This window comes from Aquarana catesbeiana, linkage group LG02 (genome assembly GCF_042186555.1).
Source record: "Aquarana catesbeiana isolate 2022-GZ linkage group LG02, ASM4218655v1, whole genome shotgun sequence".
NCBI lineage: Eukaryota > Metazoa > Chordata > Amphibia > Anura > Ranidae > Aquarana > Aquarana catesbeiana.
This window is the reverse complement of record NC_133325.1, coordinates 694279062-694296754: the sequence shown is the minus strand read 5'-3', so window position 1 is coordinate 694296754 and position 17693 is coordinate 694279062. Positions and strand designations below refer to the sequence as shown.

Below are 17693 nucleotides of genomic sequence, written 5' to 3'. Positions count from 1 at the left end.
TCCAGGGTTGTCGGGAAGAGGCCCTGGTCCCTATCAGCATGCACCCACCCCCCCATGTTGAGGGCATGTGGCCTGGTATGGTCCAGGAGAGGCAGTAGGGCACTCGCCCGTCACCCCCTTTTCCTGACCTGCCAGGCTGCATACTCGGATAAAGGTTTGGTATTGATTTTGGGGGCGACCCACGCTGTTTTTTTTTGGCATATGGATTTCCCCTCAAAATCCATACCAGACCCTTTGCCGCTTTTGGTTTTTTAATGATGACGCGGGGTTTTCTCTTCAAGATCCTCAGAGCACAATGTCGCATGCCACAAGTCGGATCAGTTAAGATGATGATTCGACTTGGATACGACTTACATTCAAAATCAATGGGCTGAAATTGTGCCCAAGTCGGACCAAAGCAGTGCAGGAACCTTTTTCAAAGTCAGACCAGTTTAGACAGCTCTCATAGGGGACCATTGATTTTGACTTGTCGTGCGACTTGTGCTCCCGAATTAGGCGCGTATGTCATACCAGTGGGAACTGGCTTGTAAAGGGCATATTTCTGTATAATAGATATATGAGAAATTATATGCAAGGAGTTGTAGTGTGCCCTTTCTGCCCTGGATATTAAATAACTACATCCATTGTTTCTGTGTCATTTGATATTATGCCTACAAGTACAATATTATTTTACCTAAATAGGAATAACTGTCTAAAAATCGTTCACTTTATAGGGGTGTACTTTTTATATTTGGAACCTAAAAGCAAGCATTTCTTAGGGTCAATTTTCTTTGCTCCAGTTTTTATAAGCAAACCCTAAATCTTCCATCATCTAAAGGTAAGGTTTTCAGAATATAATCAATGATAATTGCCAGACATGAAGCTGGTATGATCCCATTCAGATATAACAGGCATCAATTGATGCTATCCTGCTTTTAGAGGGACAGCTAGCACAAGATTTACAGTACATTCACACATGAAAGTATGGAAGGTAGCTGCAAAGAAATGTATCCATTGCTACCAAAATAATACTCACCCCATTATTTGGTCCTACGTGCTGCTCAGCTATCCCCAGGAATGATTGCAAAGGTGTTTTACTACCTGCAAAGAAAATTGAAAAATAGCACTGACAATCAGGACAAACCTAAGAATTTTCACTTTTTGGGTCAACAGCTAAACTGTCATCCTTCTTATTTCTTCTACAAAGTATCATTATTGTACCTATAATACAAAGCATTAAGTGTCTCCATAATCATTATCTTTAACCAGGAGAAACCATCAACTGAACCTAATTACAGAGGGAGGCACTCATTCACTCTAGTGGAATCTTGAAAATCAACTTTTAGGCTCGATTCACATCTATGCATGTTGCTTTTGAGCATTTCTGCAGGGCTTTTTGTGGTGCTTGCCGCGTTTTTGGACACGCGATTTTACCACGATTTTGCCATGATTTGCGTTTTTTTTTACACTGTATATAGCTGGTTGCTAAGGAGGGGGCCGAGAAGCCGGCCGCCACGTTCTTAACAACCGATGAGTTATCAGTTGTCAGCGGGCTTCCTGCTGAATGTTAAAAAAAAAGAATTGCCGGCCAAAAAAACAGCTTTGGGTCCCCCCCCAGGTCCATTCTAGGCCCTTGGGTCTAGTATGGATTCGGAGGGGACCCCCATGCCAAAATAAAAAAAAAAAATGGTGTGGGGGTCCCCTCAAAATCCATACCAGACCCTTATCCGAGCATGCAGCCTGGCAGGTCAGGAAAGGGAGGGGACGAGCAAGCGCCCCCCCTCCTGAACCATACCAGGCCACATGCCCTCAACATGGGGGGATGGGTGCTTTGGGGCAGGGGCATGTTGATGGGGACAAGGGCCTCTTCCCGACAACCCTTGCCCGGTGGTTGTCGGGGTCTGCGGGCGGGGGACTTATCGGAATCTGGAAGCCCCCTTTAACAAGGGGGCCCCCAGATCCCAGCCCCCCCATGTGAATGAGTATGGGGTACATTGTACCCCTACCCATTCACTAAAAAAAAGTAGTGTAGTGTTAAAAAATACAGTAGACAGTTTTTGACAAGTCTTTTATTAAAAATCTCCTTCTTCTTCTCCGCTTCTTCCTCCGGTCTTCCTCCATCTTCTCCCGCATCTTCATCTTCCGGTCTTCTCCTTCTCCCCCTGCTTCTTCTTCCACTCTTCTTCTGTCTTCTTTGTCTGGTGTCCTACTTCTCAGCTGAAGATCCTCCTCAGATTCTGCGTCCCGCTGATCTGTCGGTGCTGATGTCCTGCATTTCTTAAATAACGATGGGGGCGTGGCAATCGGATTACGTCACCTGGAGGCCACGCCCCTTGTGACGTCACAGACCCATCATGCCCTGGACGGTGACGTCACAATGGGGGTGGCCTCCGGATGACGTAATCAGATTGCCACACCCCATCGTTATTTAAGAAATGCAGGACATCGGCGCCATCAGATCAGCGGGACGCAGAATCGGAGAAGGGTCGGCGGCGGCAGAGGAAGAAGAACACCGGACAAAGAAGACAGAAGAATAGCGGAAGAAGAAGCAGGGCGCGAAGAAGAAGACCGGAAGATGAAGATGCGGGAGAAGATGGAGGAAGACCAGAGGAAGAAGCGAAGAAGAAGATTTTTAATAAAAGACTTGTCAAAAACTGTCTACTGTATTTTTTAACACTACACTACTTTTTTTTTGTGAATGGGTAGGGGTACAATGTGCCCCATACTCATTCACATAGGGGGGCCGGGATCTAGGGATCAACTTGTTAAAGGGGGCTTCCATATTCCAACCCCGACAACCACCGGGCAAAGGTTGTCGGGAAGAGGCCCTTGTCCCTAGAGAATAAGATGGCGGTCACCCTAGAGAATAAAATGGCGGTCATTGCAATACTTCCTGTCACACCGTATTTGCGCAGCGGTCTTACAAGCACACTGTTTTTGGAAAAAATACACTTTTTTAAATGAAAAAATAAGACAACAGTATAGTTAGCCCAATTTTTTTTTATACTGTGAAAGATAATGTTAAGCCGAGTAAATTGATACCCAACATGTCACGCTTCAAAATTGCGCCCGCTCGTGGAATGGCGACAAACTTTTACCCTTTAAAATCTCCATACGCAACCTTTAAAAAATTCTACAGGTTGCATGTTTTGAGCTACAGAGGAGGTCTAGGGCTAGAATTATTGCTCTTGCTCTACCGATCACGCTGATACCTCACGTGTGTGGTTTGAACACCACTTTCATATGCGGGCGCTACTCACATATGCGGTCGCTTCTGCACGCAAGCTCGGCAGGACGGGCACGTTTAAATTTAAATTTTTTTTCTGAATTATTTAACCTTTTATTTTTGTATTTTTTCACTGTTCTTTAAAAAAAAAATTGTGTCAATTTTATTCCTATTACAAGGAATGTAAACATCCCTTGTAATAGAAAAAAGCATGACAGGTCCTCTTAAATAAGACCTCAGATCTCATATTTACACTAAAATGCAATAAAAAAAAAATTGTCATTTGAAAAAAAAAGAAATAATAAAATGGCCCTTTAAGAGCTATGGGCGAAGTGACGTTTTTACGTCACTTCCGCCCTGCAATGACTTACAGACGGGTGGGGGCCATCTTTCCCTCACTCGTCTCCATGTCAGGCTAGGGACAGGTCGGGGGTGGGCCTCTCCTGCCGCCGATAAAAGTGATCTTGCGGCGAATCCGCCACAGAGACCACTTTTATCTGAAAGAGAACAACCGGCTCTTGATGAGGATACCAGGGTTATGGTAGCTAGCTGTTACCATAACAATGGTATTTCTCTTCAAAGACAGGACGTATATAGTCGTCCGGAGGGGAAGGAAGCAGTTAAGAGACACAGTCACTTTGCTAGGGTTGCCACATCATCTCTTTAAAACTAAACAGATATTAATTACATAGGTTCTGTGGTTGATAAAGGTGGTAATTAAACTCCTTTGTTGCCTTATCTGCATTAAATTAGCCTCAGAACCTGTGTAATTCATATGTGTTCAGGTTTAAAGGGATAAGGTGGCAACCCTACACTTTGCTCATTCAAGGTGAAGTGACAATGTTTGTGGGAGCCTTCACTCTTCACTTTTCCAGTGCTCTTCCTCTGCTCCCTCCTAAGTCGCAACTGGCACCTAAATGCCTGGTGTTGACTGGTGCTGCACCTTAGAGGGAGCAGTGATGTCATGACCTTTGACGTATGACGGTGCTGTCTATTCATTGGCTGCGAGGCCCGAGGACTGTCTGAGGATATGGAAAAAGGTCACCCATACTAGGAGGCACCAGATATTTTGCAGCAGCTGAGGTAGAAGACGTAACGGTGGTAAATCATTAGAAAAGTGAGTTTTTTAATGTGTCAGATAAGGCCCTATCGCAGATACTGTCACTTTTCCCTGTATGGACAATGTGACAGTGTCTCTTGAAGGGAGTAATTTACATTTCTATGGATTCACTGATTCCAAGGCTGATCAAAGTCTGCAGCCTTCCCCTCTGGTTACACACCACAGGAATCCTCAAGCCCACTAGTCTTAGAAAGATAGAAAGAATTTCAGATGCTCACTAGGAAGCCCTTTATCATGGCGGTTTCTAGTCACAAAACTGGTCCCTTCCATCTGATGTGGTTCACCCCCCCAAAAAGCGGAGTGGTCATAAAATGTTTAGGGGGCCTTACATATCAATGTGTGCATGCTAAACACTGGAGTGGCAACCACCAATCAGATTCAAACTGATTAGTATCTGGAAATAAGCAACACCAGTTCTTAGTTTACAACATGTTGATACATAATACTCTTATGCCGCGTACACACGACCGGACTTTACAGCATACTTTGCCCAGCGGACTTTTCGACGGACTTTCCGAATGAACGGACTTGCCTACACACGATCAACCAAAGTCCGACGGATTTGTACGTGATGACGTACGACCGGACTAAAACAAGGAAGTTCATAACCAGTAGCCAATAGCTGCCCTACCGTCGGTTTTTGTCCGTCAGACTAGCATACAGACAAGCAGACTTTTCGACCGGACTCGAGTCCGTCGGATAGATTTGAAACATGTTTCAAATCTAAGTCCGTCAAACTTTTAAGAAAACAAAGTCCGCTGGAGCCCACACACGATCGAATTGTCCGACGAAATCCGGTACACCGGACCAAGTATGCCGTAAAGTCCGATCGTGTGTACGCGGCATAAGTCACTCTATGACTATGCCCTGTATGGGAAGAAACATGTCACAGGGAAGGAGCAAGCTTTGTCCCTGAATCATCTGTTTCAGTAAATGCCATAAATAAAAAGTAAATATGCTGCCATGGTAGGTGTCTAAAATTCTCCCTTGAGAATAAGAGCTATTTGTATCTAACATACAAGATTAAGCAATTGGGGCATTCACGGCATATTTAACAACCAATCCATACAACAATTATTAGTTACAATCATGAAATTAAACAAGGCCATAAAAGACAAGTAAACAGTATAAACTCTAGCAGGGGCCCCCCCAATCCATGCGTCCGGACCCTAATCTATATGCAGGGCCCTGGACGCCTGGGTTTCTATGGGTTTTTTTTTTTTTTTGGAAGCACATAATTAGAGCCTGAGGCTCTAATTGGCTTCAAAAAAGGGTGGGCTCGGGGCGCAGAGCAGTGCACCCTGAGCCCACCCATTTGTGTGACAATAGCGAATTAATATTTGCTATGGTCTTCCTGCTTCTTCTCCCGTTCAATCAGGAAACGGGTCCTGAGACCCAATTGGCCGAGAGGAGAAGCAACTGTATTGGCTGCTACTGGGGGAGGATGTACGTGGAGATCCGGGAGATCGGGAGGAGGCCATCCTCATCGGAGGGAGCAATCTCACTCTGCATCGCTGCAAACACCGGAGGCTGACCGCGTGAGTACCACCCATGGGGGTGTGTGGGTGTGCTGGAGGGGGGGGGCGGGTCATTTGTTTGGTCCCTCCCCCCCTGGCTGGAGCACCAGGCACCACTGAACCCGAGTGTTCCTTACACTGATGGTCAGTGAAGTGCCCCTTTACACCATTGGTCAGTGAAATGCTTCTTAAATTAGTGATCAGTGGAGAAGGACCTCCTTCGATTGGTGGTCAGTGGAAGAAGGACCTTCCTATACAGGTGGTCAGTGGGAGAAGGTCCCTCCTACACTCATGGTCAGTGTGAGAAGGGCCCCATTACTCTGGTCAACATCGGGAAGAATGCTTTCTACATTGGTGGTCAGTTGCAAGAATACTCCTTAGGCTACTTTTACACTGAGGCGCTTTACAGGCGCCACAGCGCTAAAAATAGCGCCTGTATAGCGCCTGTAAAGCGCCTGTAAAGCGCCTCTCCTGTGTCTCCAGTGTGAAAGCCCGAGGGCTTTCACACTGGAGCGGTGCGCTTGCAGGATGACCAAAAAAGTCCTGCAAGCCGCATCTTTGCAGCGATATAGAAGCGGTGTATTCACCGCTTCTAAAGCGCCCCTTCCCATTGAAAACAATGGGGCAGCGCTGCAAACCCGCTGGCAAAGCGCCACTACAGCGGTGCTTTGTGGGCGGTTTTAATCCTTTTTTGCCCGCTAGTGGAGGTTAAAACCGCTCCCCTAGCGGGCGAATAGAGCCGCTAAAACGACAGTAAAGGGGCGCTAAATATAGTGCTGCTTTATCACCGATGCCCACAACGCCCCAGTCTGAAAGTAGCTTTACACTGGGGACCAGTGGGAAAAATGCTCCTAATGCTGGGGGTTAGTGGGAAGAAAGTCCCCCTTACATTGGGGGTCAGTTTGAAGAATGCTCTTTATATTGATGTATGCTGAAAGAATGGCAATTACACTGGGAGTCGGCGGGAAAATACACCTTACATTGGGGGGTCATTGGGAAGAATGTCCTTCTTACAAGTAGCTAAAAAAAATTATTGCTGATTGCTTTTAAAAATTACACATCTGAGAGGCAGAATATGCGCACTGCTTAACAAACACTAGCTACCTCTTGAGGGACCCTGGCTGAGAAAGGCTGATGGAACATATTTACACACATTTACCTTTGGTATAAAGCTTATGAAAGAGGATTTTTATTTTGGCACCATGTAAACAAGCACCAAAGCTTTTTATTTATCACTAGAATTGCCACTAGTATTGCTGTCATAATAGTAGTATAAGTTTCACTTAAAGTGGATGTAAACCCAACATTTTTTTTTGTTTTTTCATATCATACTGTAGAGTATAACATTTCCTATCATTTGAGCCCAGTCTTGCCACACAGAATTAATCCATCTCTGAGCAATCCTCTTTTACTGTTCAGCGAGACAATTCTTGACAAACTGAGAAAAACTTTGTCAAATCCTCCCCCTTGCTGTGAGTGACAGGTGATTTACATCTCGTGCACTAGAGACATGCAGTATTTTTAAATTTCCTCCCCCACTCCTTTCTTGAGCAGCTCTGCAAGGATTGGCTGTTCCACACCTCACCATGATTTGGCATGCTGAAGTCATGTGGTTACTTTCCTGTTTTTCACTGGATGTTAGAGATCATAGCAGAAGTTCAGCAGAAGTTCAGTGTAAGAAATACACAGGAGAAAATGCATATTGACAAGGGGAGTGTAGAGGTGGGCGGGAGTCTACTGACATCACGACTCCACCCACCGAGCTCCAGACAACAGACCCACCCACAGAATCTGCAGTTTTTCGGGTCTGATAACAGACAGAGGGGAGACATTTGACAGGTAAAGATACATGCAGGAGGCATGTATATCCTTATAGATAACCCCTATGGCAGTAGTTTAGAAAGGATGACATTGGGTTTACATCCACTTTAAGGTTTGAGGATTGTTTTAGGGTTTGGATTCACATTAAAGATTAAATATCATTATATAGCATTAAGTTCATGGGTTTTTTTCCTGGAGTAATACATAAACTTTTTGGGGGGATGCAATGAGAGCTATTAGCTACTCTTCTGCTGTCACTTTTCCTGGCCGCTGGCAAAAGGGACCAAGCTCCATTAGCTTCAATCGTGGGTGCAAGACCTGGGCAGGGCAGGAGACTACTGAAGTCTCAATAAAAATAACATGTCACAAAGAGTTTACAGTATATCACATAGGGGACTTTTTATCTTCTGTGTCATAAAAATAAAGTTTTTGAAAAAAAGTTTTAAAAAATCAAGTTACACCCAAGCACTTAGAACCCCCCCCCCCAAAAAAAAAACATTTGAGCCCGCCCACCCCCACATAAACGCACATGCAAATCTAAACACACTCATCGGGGGAGCCTATGTACAAAAATATAGCTTGCATTAAAGACGTTACATATTACCACACACACGAGTGTGGGCATTAATTCTATGGCCAATATTCATGGTTAACTTTACAGTGATAGCCTGTAGGGGCTTTACTATGCAAAATATAGGGTACAGAAGTGCCTCTTGCAGTCATGTGCAATTTTAAAAGCTTGGCATATTTGGTATCTATTTACTCGGTGCAGCTTTATCTTTTATCAAAAATTGGGTAATATATCATGTTGTTTGTGTGACCCTAAATTAACTTTAGTGTATTTTTTACTGAAATTTGTGCTTAACCGCTTCAGCCCCGGAAGATTTTACCCCCTTCCTGACCAGAGCACTTTTTACGATTCAGCACTGCGTCGCTTTAACTGACAATTGTGCGGTCGTGCAACATTGCACCCAAACAAAATTGACGTCCTTTTTTTCCCACAAATACAGCTTTCTTTTGGTGGTATTTGATCACCTCTACGATTTTTATTTTTTGCGCTATAAACAAAAAAAGAGCAACAATTTTGAAAAAAAGCAATATTTTTTACTTTTTGCTATAATAAATATCCCCCAAAAATATATAAAAAAACTTTTTTTTTTCCTCAGTTTAGGCCAATATGTATTCTTCTACATATTTTTGGTAAAAAAAAATTGCAATAAGCGTATATTGATTGGTTTGTGCAAAAGTTATAGCGTCTACAAAATAGGGGATAGTTTTATGGCATTTTTATTATTAATTTTTTTTTATTAGTAATGGCGCAGATCTGCAATTTTTATCGTGACTGTGACATTGCGGCGGACACATCGGACACTTGATACTATTTTGGGACCATTGTCATTTATACAGCGATCAGTGCTATAAAAATGCACTGATTACTGTATAAATGTCACTGGCAGGGTAGGGGCTAAGCACTAGGGGGCGATGAAGGGGTTAAGTGTGTCCTAGGGAGTGATTCCAACTGTGGGGGGGATGGGCTACAACTCACATGACAGCGATCACTGCTCCCGATGACAGAGAGCAGTAGATCTCTGTCATGTCACCAGGCAGAACGGGGAAATGCCTTGTTTACATAGGGACTTTCCCGTTCTGCGGCTCCGTGACACGATAGCCGGGAGACCGGTGGACATCGAGTCCGCGGGTCCCACGGGCGCGGTCACACATGCCCGCTAACTCCACCAATTAAAGGGGACCTACAGGTACCCCCATTTGCCCACAGCTGCCATTGTGCCGACATATATCGGCGTGCAACGGTCGGCAAGTGGTTAAATTGTATGTAGACCGTGTAAATATTGTTACATAAAAAAATTGGAACTACCATCATTCATTTCTCCAAGGTCTCGGCTTTAAGGACATATATAATGTTTGGGGGTTTTAACTAATCTTCAGGCACAAAATGATTTTTTAAATGAAAGGGTTAAAGTGATATCAAAGGTTTGTTTAAAAAAAAACAAAAAAACAAAAAACAAACATGTTATATTTACCTGCTCTGTGCAATGGATTTGCACAGAGGAGCCCTGATTCTTTTTTTCTCGGGGCTCCGCTGGTGCGTTTGGCTCCTCCCCCTTGACCAACGCCCCCAATAACCCCCCTGCTCTCTCATAATTGGCTCCCGCTGCTGTGTCAGCCAATGAGGAGAGAGAGACGTGGGACAGCCGAGGTTCCTGTTCACATCACTGGATCGAGAAGGGGCTCAGGTGAGTATTGGGGGGGAAGGCTGTGGGGGGAGAAGCATGAAGGAGAAGCATAGAATGCATGAAGGTAAAGAAACCTTCAGCCTTTACAACTACTTGTGGATGCTTGTAACACAGTAAAGGATGTGCCCTCCTGTCATTTGTGTCCATTGCAATAACTGCATATTGCTACACACTAACAAAATTTGTGAAGGTTTGCTTCAGACTGATGAAAACATGTAGTGAACGTTTTCTGAGACAGTATTGGCTATATAGACAGTTAAAGATGATTTAATTGCTAATTTCTCAAAGCAGTGAATTACAGCTACAAACTGCAAATGTTCCTCAATGGCTTAGATACAAGCTATTTCCTGTTCTCAAAGAGAAAGTGTCAATTGCACTAACCCATTAAAGCATATAATAACTTATCTTTCTGCTTGTTATGAGTTACTGCACTTTGGATATCTTAGAATCGCTCTGACGTACTATTTTGCATCAAACAGAATGCCTTGAATTGAAAGGGTGCATGTTGAATTCCTCAATTACCAGATAACACTCATTTTGGAATTACCAGAACAATGACTAAAATATTCTGGCAAATTGCTATACCTTTGTGCATCAACATAATTCAGGCTTGATAAGCAAAATGCATATGGTCAACCTGCCATCTAACAAAATCACTTAATACATCTGATAATTATCATGGTGATCACTGTCATGGATATTAATAGTTCATTCTGTTACCTTTACTTTTTCCTTTGTGCTGGTCTGATAAATGTTCTGTGCGGGTTCTAGTGATTAATTCTACATTGGAAGCTCCATACACCTGAGAAAACAGTTAGAGAGACATGTTTCAGAAGCTTCAGTCTACATGCATTTATTAAACAGTGATGCCCCGTACACACGAGCGGAAATTCCGCCAGCAAAAGTCCGATGAGAGCTTTTGGTCTGAAAATGCGACCGTGTGTATGCTCCATCGGACTTTTGCTGGTGGAATTCCAGCCAGCAAAAGATTGAGAGTAGGTTCTCAATTTTTCGGTCGGAAAAAGTTCCGATCTGAAATTCCGATCGTCTGTACCGATTCCGACACGCAAAATTCCTACGTATGCTCGGAAACAATTAGACGCATGCTCGGAAGCATTGAACTTCATTTTCTCGGCTCGTCATAGTGTTGTATGTCGCCGCGTTCTTGACGGTCGAAAGTTCAGCGAACTTTTGTGTGACCGTGTGTATGCAAGCCAAGCTTGAGCGGAATTCCGTCTGAAAAACCATCCAAGATTTTCCCGACGGAAATTCCGCTCGTGTATAAGTGGCATGAGAGTTCTCTTTAATGAAAGGTACTTGTCAACCACAAACTATACTGTTAAGTCAACCCGGAAAACCTTTTAACTACTTAAGGACCGAGACTCTTTCTGAGATTTGGTGTTTACAAGTTAAAAACTGTTTTTTTTGCTAGAAATGAACTTAGAACCCCAAACATTATATATTTTTTTCTAACACCCTAGAGAATAAAATGGCGGTCGTTGCAATACTTTCTGTCACACTGTATTTGTGCAGCAGTCTTACAAGCGCACTTTTTTTGGAAAAAATACATTTTTTGCATTAAAAATAAGACAACTGTAATGTTAGCCCAATTTTTTTTTATATTGTGAAAGATAATGTTACGCCGAGTAAATTGATACCCAACTTGTCACACTTCAAAATTGCGCCCGCTCCTGGAATGGCAACAAACTTTTACCCTTAAAAATCTCCATAAGCGACGTTTAAAAAATTCTACAGGTTGCATGTTTTGAGTTACATAGGAGGTCTAGGGCTACAATTATTTCTCTAGCTCTAACGATCGCGGTGATACCTCACATGTGCAGTTTGAACACCGTTTTCATATGCGGCGCTAGTCATGTATGCATTCGCTTCTGCGCGCGAGCTCGGCATGACGGGGAGCGTTTAAAAAAAGAATTGTTTCACTTTTATTCCTATTACAAGGAATGTAAACATCCCTTGTAATAAAAAAAAGCATGACAGGAACTCTTAAATATGAGATCTGGGGTCAAAAGACCTCAGATCTCATATTTACACTAAAATGCAATAAAAAAAAAGTCTCTTTAAGAGCTATGGGCTTAAGTGACGTTTTGACGTCACTTCCGCCCTGCAGTGATATGGAGTCGGGTGGGGGCCATCTTCCCCTCACTCATCTCCATACCACAGATGTGACAGGACCCGACTCCGCTGCTGCCGCCGGCTACGGTAAACGGCGGAGGGCACCGGAGCATGGAGAGCTCCGGCGAATCCGCCGCAGAGACCACTTTTATCTGAAAGCGGACCGTCCACTGAAGAAGAGGATACTGGGGTTATGGCAGCTAGCTGCTGCCATAACAACGATATCCCTCTTCAAAGTACCGACGTATAACGACGGCGGGCGGTCCGTAAGTGGTTAAATGATAAATGACCCATCCTGCACTCCGCAGCAAACACATAGCAGGGATTTGATGGAAGTGGACTATTATGCTGCCCAGCCTGTACAGGACCAGTGGAGTAGTTTTCATCCTTGGCACAACTAATCTGCTATGAAATGCAGCTAACATGCTGTCAGAAGCCATAGGATGTTAAAATTGTTCAAGGAGTACAGTGATACCTCGGTTCACGAACTTAATTCAACCGAATTGGTTGCGAACTGAGGCAAATTTTCCCATAGGGTTCAATGTAAATCAGGTTAATCCGTTTGGAACTTTTTTTTTTGTTTATACATAAAATTATGAAATGTATGTACAAAAAAAGAATTTTAAACATATATTACATACAGTCTTCTACATTAAGCTGACCTCTTTCATGTGTACATCTAAAAACAAAAAAAAACTATAGCTCCTCTTTAATCCTTGTTTGAAACAATCCTTTAAATGACTAATCAAAGAGGCCAGAAAACTGCACTGTGCATCCAGGCAATGATCATCTGAGGGCATGATAAAGTTGTCGAATTCATATGAACTGTTTTTCCATGATTCCCAATCAAGTGAGCCCACCGTCATGGTAGTCAGGGGGCAGAATCCCCAATCTGAGTGGACTGGTTCTCCTAAGACTCTCATCTTGCACTGCTCTTCTCAATATGAACGTGTCAAAGCAGGGAAGATGGCCGCGGCTCATGTTCGTGAACCGAAGCAGAGTTTGTGCACCAAAGCAAATTTTTGTGAACTCTTCTGTTCGCGAACCGAGTTGTTCGTGAACAGAAACGTTTGTGAACCGAGGTATCACTGTATATGGCAAAATATAAACGGGTACAGGTGCTACATTGCAAGGAAGCTGGGAAATGCCGGAGAAGAGAACCCCTATGCTTGTACAGTGGTTTTAGCACAGTGCTAGTCTCATAACTGCATAAGGACATATTGTGCACAGAGAAATACAAGTGGAGTATAAATGGCGGCATTCATGCCAGTTGTTACTGCATAGAGAGATTTTATAGTGTGTTATATAGTTCTATCACTGTAAATAGTAGTAATATTATTTTGAACATAAGTCTACAGTCCTTCATCTTCTAAAAAGCTGGAAATCCTATTGTGTCCTAATTGCAGAAAAGAAATGCCTGGATTTTGAGTCTAGTGTATTTATGTTGTTAGCACTCCTAACCTTTGATTCATAGCCATTAATAATCTCAGTTTTCTCGCTCCTCCACCCCAGGATTCCTGATTTGTTCCTGTTCAGCAGAGATGAATAAAACATAAATAATTATTATGATTAAAATAAATTTAATTAAATTATGATTTTTTTTCAAATAAAACCACAACATAATTAACAGCCACACAATGAAAAAAATATACTATATTTGAATATATCACAACTTCTATGCTTATGCAAAGGTATTTAATATGAAGTGATCACTACAGGTTACTGGAATATTTCCTAGCATACATCCTAAAATAAAAATGAAATACAGACAAACTTCTCTTCTCTTAGAAGATAAACTATGTTCCTATTTAGTTGTGCATCCTTCATTTGGGCATTTTGCTTCCAAACAGGAAAATTGCTAGATCCTGGTGGGCCATGCATGTGCCTTAGGTCTTCTTTGCAGTAATTGTTGATGTCAATTCAAATATGACAAACTTTGGTTTTGAATTTGTTTTGTATTTAGTACACTCCATCTTACACCAATAACTGTTTTGTTTTTTTTGCTCACAGTTCTTTAGAATCAAGTTATGTTAAATATATAACTTTTATAATGATTACTATATATGTGCATTAACCTGTACTTTGAAATCCATATTTCTTTTTCACTTAATAGAGCAATACCCATGTATTAAAGTGATTATAAAAGCTTTAAAAAAATAACAAACATGTTATATTTAAAAGTCGCTTGCTATGGGGTCACTTGGACGGGCTTGATCCTAAGCTAGGCTGCATGCATCTATAGATACACACAGCGCAGCTTGGCCCTGCCCCTGCTCCCTCATCACCAGATTTGACTGACAGCAGCAGAAGCCAAGGGCTGCAGACGGGACACAGCACTGGATTGTGATCAGGCTCAATAAGTGTTTAAGGTGTGGCTAGGGGGGATATGAATACTTTGGCATGTAAAACAGCTCCCTTATATGTATTTCATCTTGGCATTTTGCTTTTGCCAGGAGTTCAGCTTTAATATATTATTTTACTAGGAAATGCATTAATACTTTTGTAAATTAATGATGGCACATCATATTTATGAAAACCCATTTATGACTGTTAAAGCAAAAAAGAAAATCTCTACACCCAGATCTGATTCAAAGAAATCTTTTTAACACTGGCAATGTGTGAACAAACAGAATTATTTTTGACAGTGCTCATGTTTCTTTCCCTACTCCCTTACTGGAAAAAAAATGTGTTGGCTATTCACATTGTAAATAAATCTATCTGTATTCTACAAATGCACCACAATTCTGCCGATTTCACTGACCTCTCAAAGGCAATGTTCTTGGTGTCCAGCTGAGTAGTGACCACTGGAGCTGTTAGGCGGCTCATGGCCTGTTCCTCGGTGGGCTGCACAGCAGCCAGTAGAACTTCATTGTCCTGGGAACCTAAAGTCAGAGTTTCAGAGAAGACAACTCTTCTGTCATGGTCGATTTCCATGACCACAGCGCTGGTGTCTGTGGATGTATAACAAATTATGTACTTAGAGACAAAATGGAAATCCCATAGCTGCACAAATTGCATACAATAGTACATATCTCTAATTATGAAGTGCATTACCTACAGCATACCTGACTACAGTATAGTACAATCTGATTGCTTACTATGAGTCTCTGTACTTTGCACATTATTATTGCATTTAGCAGCCCTTTGGTAAACAAAAAACAAACTTAAGTGTCAAACACAATACATACAGACATAGGGTTTGATTTACTAAAAGTGTAGTGTGCAAAATCTTGTGCAGCTCTGTATAGAAACCAATCAGCTTCAGCTTAACTGAACAAGCTGAAGTTTGAAGCTGATTGGCTGACATGCACCAGATTTTTCACTGTCCAGTTTTAGTAAATCAACCCCACAAAGTCCTAAATATGGAGCTCCCTCCCCTTTCAAGTTCCATAGGCCTAAACATTTTAACTAATCAGAATATAAAGGATTTTGGAAAGATCTTTTAGTCTTTATATTGTTCCCAGATTGCACCACCATGTTCATCTACCATCTGATATCTATAAGTAGTTTAAAACTGGCCATCTACTATGTTTTTAAAAAAGCTGCTAAGTATGATCTGAATGGTGTATGGGATATTTTTCATTTATTTTAGATTATGGTGGATGTAATATCAGGAGTGGAAACACCTCTGTTGTAGAAGGACATGTAGGAGTTTAAGGTGGGCAGAGCCAGAGCTGGCAAACAAGGCAGAGATATCTTGCCAGAGCCACCAGAAAAGGAAATGAAGTCAATAACATAGCCTTTCATATTGCATCAGTAACTGAAATATATTCTAAGGGCTTGACTTCTGATTTTTGTAAGTCAATGGACCTACTATTTGCCCTAATGAATAAGCCCAATATCCTGCATACATTTAAAGTGGCAATAACTGCTGTACCTTCAGTTATTATGCCAAGCAGAGACCAAGACAGCAATCCAACGCAACAGTTTACATGGCTCTCTCTGCCCTAAGATCACTCACCTTGTCCCCTGAAGATAAAACTGCGATTCCCTCGTTGCCAAGTCATATGATCAAAGCCAAGCAATGTAGTGTCTACACGAAGGTTCTGCCCACTCTTCCAAACCTTGTATGTGTCACTGGGGCAAATCTTGGAGACCAAGGGCACTAAAAAAATAGAGATGAGCTTCAAGCACTGCTAAATCAGTAATCTTTGAAACAAGTTCCACAGGCTAGGTTATAGATTTTAAATTCAGCTACACATTTTCAAAGATTTAGACTCCATTTTCTTTCACACGAAAGATTCAGTCATCTTCTGAGCAAATAAAGAAAAGCTACATCTTTGTTGTGTATTCAGAAAGTCTCAGTATGGTTCATTAGTAAGGCCAGTGAAGATTATCATTCTATTTTTATACAGCAGAGCAAATTTACAACTACTTGATTCAATAGACCTCATCACAGACTGCCTAATTCTCTGAAGAAACATTTCAAAGTTCTGATTACTGAGCATTGCATTTGTGATAAAAATAAAAATCTTAGTGTGAAGAGTAGTAACACCTTATAACTATAATGCTCAACTCCAGGCAAAAACTATCATCCCTTCTAACCCATCTTGCCAGGTGTGTAGCTTTTTAGACCTGGTGAACAAATTATACTCATCTGAATTACCACATCCAGGTCCCTCGATGACGCTGCTTCTGCCTGTGAGGACCACTAGTCTAGCACTTCAGATTAACCCTCACTGTCTGGTCTTCTTGACTCCCCTTTGGGTTGACATCAGTAGTATTCTATTCTGGGTCCTGAGAGGACCCCTCCAGTGAATAGGCAATGGGAATTGTGCACGTCATACAGGCAGTAATATGGACACTCAGAAAAACAACCCCAGGAGGAAGTATACAAAGAGGAGAAGGACCCAGTGTTGGATAACCATGGCTTAAGGTAAGTGATAAAGGGTATTTAGAAAGGTTTGTTTTAGTTATCCCAGCACTCAGTGTGGGGAGGTGGGAGGGCGAGGTAGGAGGGGGGTTAATTCTATACCAGAGTTGGTTTTTAAACAAATGTAAAGGTTGAATGTATCCCTTCCTACTGTTCCACTTTCATTGTGAAAATTGGTGCCGCCACAGTGGGTGAGGTGAATAGTACTCCCCCTTTCATTGCATAGGAACCCTCCCACACTTTCTGCAAACAAGGATCAATGGCTATATATTGAGAAGGCTATTGAGTTAAGCTGCAAGATTTAAATAGTATTTATATGTGTAATTGAGATGATCACTTTATATACAGTATCTCACAAAAGTGAGTACACCTCTCACATTTTTGTAGATATATTATTATATCTTTTCATGTGACAACACTGAAGAAATGACACTTTCCTACAATGTAAAGTAGTGAGTGTACAGCTTGTATAACAGTGTTAAGTTTCTGTCCCCTCAAAATAACTCAACACACATCCATTAATGTCTAAACCGCTGGCAACAAAAGTGAGTACACCCCTAAGTGACAATGTCCAAATTGGGCCCAATTAGCCATTTTCCCTCCCCGATGTCATGTGACTCATTAGTGTTACAAGGTCTCAGGTGTGAATGGGGAGCAGGTGTGTTAAATTTGGTGTGATCGCTCTCATACTGGTCACTGGAAGTTCAACATGGACCTCATGGCAAAGAACTCTCTGAGGATCTGAAAAAAAGAATTGTTGCTCTACATA

At 42.1% G+C, this 17693-nt stretch overlaps 1 protein-coding gene across 6 annotated transcripts in view; it reads right to left on the bottom strand.

The window, feature by feature from the left end:
* Window positions 1-17693, bottom strand: part of ANKRD13B (ankyrin repeat domain 13B) — a 358728-nt gene that overhangs the window by 53644 nt on the left and 287391 nt on the right. For all 6 annotated transcript variants that reach the window (XM_073616842.1, XM_073616837.1, XM_073616841.1 and 3 more), the window contains exons 5-9: window positions 16013-16156; window positions 14813-15002; window positions 13513-13579; window positions 10639-10720; window positions 1016-1080 (exon numbers count right to left, since the gene is read on the bottom strand). In XM_073616842.1, coding sequence (XP_073472943.1) covers window positions 1016-1080; window positions 10639-10720; window positions 13513-13579; window positions 14813-15002; window positions 16013-16156 — 548 coding nt within the window. The remainder of the gene's footprint in view (window positions 1-1015; window positions 1081-10638; window positions 10721-13512; window positions 13580-14812; window positions 15003-16012; window positions 16157-17693) is intronic.